This window comes from Bactrocera latifrons, unplaced genomic scaffold, assembly GCF_001853355.1.
Source record: "Bactrocera latifrons isolate USDA-ARS-PBARC rearing strain unplaced genomic scaffold, ASM185335v1 scaffold_253, whole genome shotgun sequence".
Classification (NCBI taxonomy): domain Eukaryota; kingdom Metazoa; phylum Arthropoda; class Insecta; order Diptera; family Tephritidae; genus Bactrocera; species Bactrocera latifrons.
In genome coordinates this window covers 405,400-412,556 of record NW_017536108.1, presented here as the reverse complement: position 1 = coordinate 412,556, position 7,157 = coordinate 405,400, and the positions used below count along the sequence as shown (strand labels likewise).

The 7,157-nt window shown below is 39.2% G+C and overlaps 1 protein-coding gene across 1 annotated transcript; it reads right to left on the bottom strand.

The window, feature by feature from the left end:
- Positions 1–1,529: 1,529 nt before the first annotated feature.
- On the bottom strand, positions 1,530–4,215 carry LOC108969469 (odorant receptor 83a). Its single transcript, XM_018934212.1, has 5 exons — positions 3,694–4,215; positions 3,421–3,620; positions 1,995–2,283; positions 1,669–1,935; positions 1,530–1,601 (listed from the first exon to the last, which is right to left on the bottom strand). The coding sequence occupies exons 1-5, from the start codon at positions 4,213–4,215 to the stop codon at positions 1,530–1,532; spliced, it is 1,350 nt and encodes a 449-aa protein (XP_018789757.1).
- Between the last annotated feature and the right edge of the window lie 2,942 nt (positions 4,216–7,157).

Genomic DNA, 7,157 nt, shown 5'->3' with positions numbered 1-7,157 from the left:
CTGCTTTTTCCAGACTGGATAAGAAAGCGAGGAAAACGCGGACAAGACGAAATATCTCCTGTCATCAAACAAATATTCATCGTAGCCGTAGATAACTTCGACTATTTTGGAACCAACATTAACACCAACAACAATATCATCCTCTAAATCGAACGCAGTATTCAATTGAAAAGTAAAGTCCTTTATCGACGAACTGCACAAGTCCCTCTTCATTCGCGTCTTGCCAAATGGTGCTTAGCTGTGGACATTTGACGAATCGGCCTTAGGAGTGTTCGAGAGAAATATTTTCCGAAAGATTTCATGTACTTCGCGCATTGGCAACGGCGGAAATTGATAGTTCAGCGAAATAGAAGACAGGGGCTGCGCTGGCTAGGTATGATATGAAGTAGAAGCAGCTAAACTTAAATGTAGCCCATAGTTGTAGTTGTAATTAAGCGATTTCATAGTTTATCGGTGCCTTTCATATATTCAAAGTAAAGTAGAAAAGGAGCCATTACCTGAATATCAAAGATATTTAACATCGATCTTTTAGGAGATAGTTTAACTAATTTTGAGTACTTCATGTTGTCTTACGAAAGCTGTCTTGGTGTCGAGGTTTAGTTAGGCTCCTCGAAATACTCATAATATAAATTAATGATAATAATACAATCACAGTGTTGTTTATACTTCTATAATATTATATATGAACATGGGAGTAATATGTGAAATCTTGGTATGGTTTGGTCATCCAAATTAGCAACGCTTCTCGTTCGATATGCAATCATTAGGGTTGGCACAACGCGCGGTATTCTCAATATTTCTTGGAATCATTTCAAGAAATCTGGATCCTTCAAGTCACTTACTATTTTTTAGCGCTTCAAAATGCATTCTTTTATAAGACTTTTGCAAGAATTGCAATGTTGGTTGTTGCAATTACGAAACGATACAATGGACCAGAGCCCAAAGAGGAGGTTCCTACTAGAATAACTAAAAATCCAAAATAGCGTTTTTGATGCCCAAATATGGGGTCAGTCAAGAAAAGTGACATATTAACAACGTTAAAGATCAGCTGAGACATGTCACTGAGAGAATTGGCCTTCGTATTTCTTCCACATGCACCGTTTCCTAAGGCCACAAATGATTTACTCTCAAGAAAAAAATGAGAGAATGTTCTCAGAAAAGAACAATGAAGAGGCTATCGTCGATCCTGAGTGCTATTTTAAGTAAAGAACAGGTGCTACTACCAAAATCGGAAGTTGTAAGACCTATTTAGTTGATGTATTATCATCAAGATTGAATTATAAAGTGGAATGTTGATATGAATGAGATCAACCAGCAGACTCGCATAACCCTTGTTGCCGGATCGTCTAAATATTCGCGCTTGACTCTATTTTCTGGTTAAAACAAGAAAACTTCTAGGAGGCTTTTATTTAGTTGGTTTTAGCAAAGAAAGCATTTATGCAGGAACAATTATACGATCAAACGAACATTTTAAAACTTTCTAATTCATTCATTTATTTAAAAATGTTCCAATAATGGAAACTTAAAAATTATTTTGGCTGCGGTTGTCTTAGGTCCATATTTTGCAATATGGTTAAAATCGAGAAAGATGTGGTTAAAATCTGAAAAAACAAAACAACAAAAACAATTACAATATTCAAATAAAAATACGATATAAAGGTCCATTACAGTACGAAACATCTTCAAATTTAAGTTGTACATCTTGCCACCGGTCAAGCGGAAAGGGCGCTGAGCGTTGAGTATAAAGAATAAAGCATCCTGTTTTATTTCACCAGAATGCAAGTGCCAGGGGCTACGCTGAAGGGATTCATCACAACGTTTGCTATACAAAAATATAATTTCCCCCATATAACAGATCATAAACATTTCCCAGAGCGCCAAAAGCAAATACTGACTAAGCGAGAGCAGACGCAGGAACGAGTTGGCGGCTGTGGACTTAAAGTTTTGATACAATATTATACAATTCTAATATCATTTTACATTTGTACACCTACCTTAACCCAAACAAATGCCACTAGGCAAACTAGCAGTGTCACTTCAAGATATTTTAGAAACGACAGATAACTGTAGAGGTCCTCCAACATTTTTAGGCCGTACAATATATAACGATGATGAGCAATACAAGGTCTAAGAGCGATTTTGAAACCTTCGTAGAAATTTTCGGGTTTCGGTGTTTCCTTGTCCAAAAAATGTGGCATGCAGTCGAAGTCGGTGCGGTATTCCTTGGCGACGTAATATTGATTAAGCTCGTAGTCGGCGATGCTTTGCTCTTCTCTCAGTAAACTATAGATATGAGACATAAAAACGTAGAGAAAGTTGTAAGGAAGACATCTTACTTAAAATGATAGACATACATTTAGTAAATTGTGCTTTTCACCTTTTACTTTGACGTAACCATTTCTAAAAATAGGGTCACGAACGAACGTTTCGCACTCATACTCATATATTTATGAGAAACTTTCGTCCCCAAATGAAATAACTTTAAACCGCGAACGAGAGAGGTTTAATAGCAAGCTTTTGCAATTTGAAGTTTGATATTTCGTTCGTTAGGGCTAATAACTGGTATCGGATGGGAATTAAGATAGAAGCCAGACGCCATAACTGTTAACACTAAATTCTTATCATGCCTCCACTTCACATTGATTATTCTAGACCCTATATGTGTGGAAAGGCTTAAGTTATTTGAGGGGTTCTGTAAACTTGCGTTTTCGATGGGTTGTGGTATAGGGAGTAGGGTGTGAGTTGAGTGTAATTGAAAAGAGGTGGTTAAAGCCATGCTGGAACTCATTACGTATATTTGGTACTTCTGAGTTGATTCTGGATAGGTAAGCGTTTAACGTACTTCAATATCCAGAACGATATTACGAAAGGGTGACTCTAGATTCACAAGTAAACTCGAACTCTTCGTCTGCAATGGATGGTAGTTGGAGTTAAGCGAGTCGGTGAAGGTGTTAATAGTTTCACTGTTAATGGCGTTTTGTGCGTTTCTACAGCTAGTTGTGTCCGTATTGTTCGATGTCGAGGCGGCATCCCAACCGAAACTTTTAGTTATGCAGGTCTTCATCGGGAGACATCCGTGCGACCATACTGGTGTTCTGTTGTTAATGAAATTTCTTTGTCTTTTTCCCTTGTGTTGGGGGTTTTGTTGTGTCCGAGTACTTTGGCAATAGTCACCGTCGTTTGGAGAGTGTAAGAATACATGCTGTCGATTGTTACACCTAAAATCATAGGGTTTTTGGTAGGTTCTTGATAACCTCCTAGACACAGAAGATGATTTATGGGATGATAAGACTCCCCTAGGCTGTTGGGTTTCCCAGGTTTAACAAGCCACCTTTCGCACGACTTTTCACGGCAGTTATTATGCTTTCACTGCCAAATGGTTATGCAGCAATTTGCCTGTACACCGTAATATAAACTTACACGAGTTCCGGTTTCGGTTTTCTTAGAATTATGTATGTGGTAGCTAAAATATTCTTCAGACTGCAGTTAAGTATATCGAATTGACCAGAGAAGATCACCGCTATCAGCACATAGAAAGCACTCGTACAACCAAAGGCAGCAGCAATTTGAAGCTGACCCACTGTTTGTAGAAAGTAAATGAACTCATAAACTACCGGTACCTAAATAAAAATTCAACGAATGAAAATATGAATCAAGAGTTGTCTTCAGACAATTACCACAACCTAGACCTACCTTATAATCGATGGGGTACCAACAGGCCAGTGGCAAGCTGCTATCTTGATTAAAGATGGGTACGAAAAGCCAGAAAGTAACGCCAGCATAACAGCAAATCAGAAATACCGTAGTCCACATGTTCGACAAATCGACGCTCTCCTTAAATGTAACGTAGGTGAATCCAGCAGCTGAACGCGTTCGACATTCCTCGTTCAAATAGCACATTAACTCTTTTACACGTTTGGGTTGGATGCGTTTAAAGAAGACCTTTGCGCATATTGCCCACGTATAAATGACCGTCTGGATCATACAATTCACTATCAGTTCCAGATCACCTTTATCCTGATTCAGATATATGGTGCAGATAAAGAGTATGTCGATATGTAGCAATGTTAAATATAAGAAAAGTTCGTAAGTCCAATCCACAGTAACGGCGAGAAACCGCAGGCGAGCAGGAAAATAACGTTCTAGTGGTAGGCGATACATGGCAGAGAACCATAAATGCCAACGAATACATCTGAACATATCACGTCGTTGCATTCTGCACGTCGCACATCCTTGGTGCACCGTTGCGGAAATATCATGTTTTTGCTTTTCTTCATTCGATGACATTTGAATCACGATTTTTTGTCAATAAAAAGAAAATAGTTCGTGTGCCCTTTTTATAGGTTTGTAAGCACCAGGCATTGCTCATTTGCCCAGCAGGAATGCTCTCTCCGAAGTATGTTTTTTATATGTACAAATAAAATATAATTGTGTAACGACTTCCCAATTCATGTTCGCCATTGATGCCGTAGATGTTTCATATTTATAGAAATATTTGAACTTAACAAAGATAGTTTCAAAAAGGTTATGGCGAGTACTGAGGCGTTCCCACTGCCCTTTACCGTTTTTTGAATAGAAATATAATATTAGAGAATGAAGATAAAAGGTCTAAGGACCTCGTCTCGAAATATGCAACGGGAGGATTGAAGCACTTCTTTACAATTCTCACTTTTTTTCTTCCACTTTTAAAATCGACACAAAAAACTCCTGCAGGGTTGCTTGAATCACTTTCACTTTGTTATTTTGATCAAAGGGTTGCATCCCTTATGGCACAATATGTACCGTTCTATGGCAATAATTACTAAATTAAAACAATTTTAGAGGCGGAAATTTATTGGTTTTAATAGGAATTGTGCGTGAAAACTTTTCGAATTACCTTCGCTCGAATTACCTTCGCTCATGTGATTAAAGCACAATGGACAAATTATAGACGAATTTACATTCGAACGACATTCGAAATTTTAATAATATTTAATCAAATATTTACGCTTTTCTTAACTTTTGACTTGAAACAGTTACTTCTGGTAAATGTTTAAAAGTTTGATCAGATTCTTCAAGACATTCAAAATAAGCATATATTGTAGAAGGAAAAAGGATGTCAGAAGTTGTTGTTGGTGAGTCAAGCGGACTATAGACTTTAAAGTATAATTACTTGAAACACAAGCCTAGTCAAGTCCATCCATTATACTTCGTATACTGCTGCAGAGCTTAGTTCTATTCTGAGTGATTCGACTTTGCAATTCAAGGTTCGCGGTATTAACGCTCATTCGGGCTTCATCTTCGGATGATTACAAGGAGTATCAAGATTCAGTAGATGGATGGTTCTTAGTAGATATACACTTATTCGCGGGGATATCTACAGGAATCAGCGCTGCGACACCCATGGTTTCGTACATTATTATGGGTCCAATGTAGTGCCAGACCCATAGTAAATATACTTGTGCAAAGCATGAGCTAAATTTTTAGACCCATTAAATGAACGGATATTAGTAGATATCCCTGAGAAACTGTTTTTGTTTTGCAAGTTATAGGCCTATGTGAATGTTTTGATTGCTAATTGTGTTTATCATAAGTTGTCGTCGGCATTATCGTCGGTGATTTGTTCTCTACTTAACGGACTTTTTTGCATTTATTCAATTAATATTTATAACCTTAGTACTTTTCTACAACAACTGGTTGATCGAAAAGGTCCTCTTATTTTCAAATCGTTGGCTAATTTGAAATCGTATTTTTTCTACAAAATCTGAAATATTTAGGATATATAAGTATAGAACCGATGCGAGAATTCTGTCACAGCCTCATTCATGTATATTGAATATAGTCAGTAAATTAAAACCGTTTTTCTGTCTTAGTAATTTTATGATCAGTAAACAACAATAGCAGGATGGAGTCATGAGTAGAAGTTCACGCAAGTGAGGAAAGTTCTCTGAACGCCATTCACTTGGGAGTGGCCAGAAACGATTCTTAGCTCAAGCAGCGAACGACTTCCGGCCTTTGACCAAGTATCCTCTGGGTAGCTTAAGAACATCCGTTTGAAGGCGAGCTAAAGTGAGAAGACGAAACATCCCGCCACGTAAAAAAAAAACACCCAATGAAAGAAAACAATAACTCGGATGAGTGACCCCCTTTTGATGATGGCCATGGCAAATGAATTAAGGACTATGATTTGAGGGCACTTCAACCTGCACCTGGAATATCCAGTCTCTTAGTTGGGAAGGTACCGCTGCCCATCTGGTTGATGTCCTTGTTAGAGTGAACGCTGATATCACCGCCGTCCAAGAAATGCGATGGACGGGACAAGGACTGGGACGAGTAGGTCCTTGTGGCATTTATTACAGTGGCCATATAGAGGAGCGCAAGATTGGTGTCAGATTCGTGGTGGGAGAGAGATTCCCCCGCCGAGGACTATAATTCACTCCAGAGAATGAACGTTTAGCCACAATCCGCATCAAAGCGAGGTTCTTCAACATATCGCTGATTTGCAACCTCGCCCCGACGGAAGAAGAGGACGATGTGACCAAAGATGCACGAGGAAACATCCCCAAATGGGCTGAGGCTGATTTACTTCGCCGGAGCCCGAAATATGGTTATCTGTAGTACTAGATTACAGAATAAGAAGATTCACCAAGCTTCCTGGCTGTCTCCGGATCGAATAACCACCAACCAGATCGATCATGTTGTGATAGACGGAAGATACGTCTCTAGTGTTTTAGATGTGCGTGCGCTCCGAGGTACTAACATCGACTCGGACCATTATTTTGGTGCAGCCAAGATTCGCACCTGCCTCTGTGCAGCAAAAAACGCACGCCAATAAACACAAGGAAGGTCGCCGTCGACAAGTTGGAATCAAAATAGATAGCCGAACGATTTTCTACTCGACTTACACTCCTGCTCTCTGAGAGCACTCGTCAAAAACTCGGTATAAGGGAACTGGGGGACGGCATTTCAAGCTCCTTACATACAGCTGTAACCGAAACCATTGGTTTGCGGAAATTGAAAAAGAACAGCTGGTACGACGAGGAGTGCCGTGTAGCAGTAGAGAGAAAACAGGTTGGGGACGGGATAGATACCGAGAGTTGAAGAGGGAAGCGACACACATTTGCAGACTGAAAAAGAAAGAGGTCGAAATGCGTGAGTATGAAGAGCTTGATAAGCTG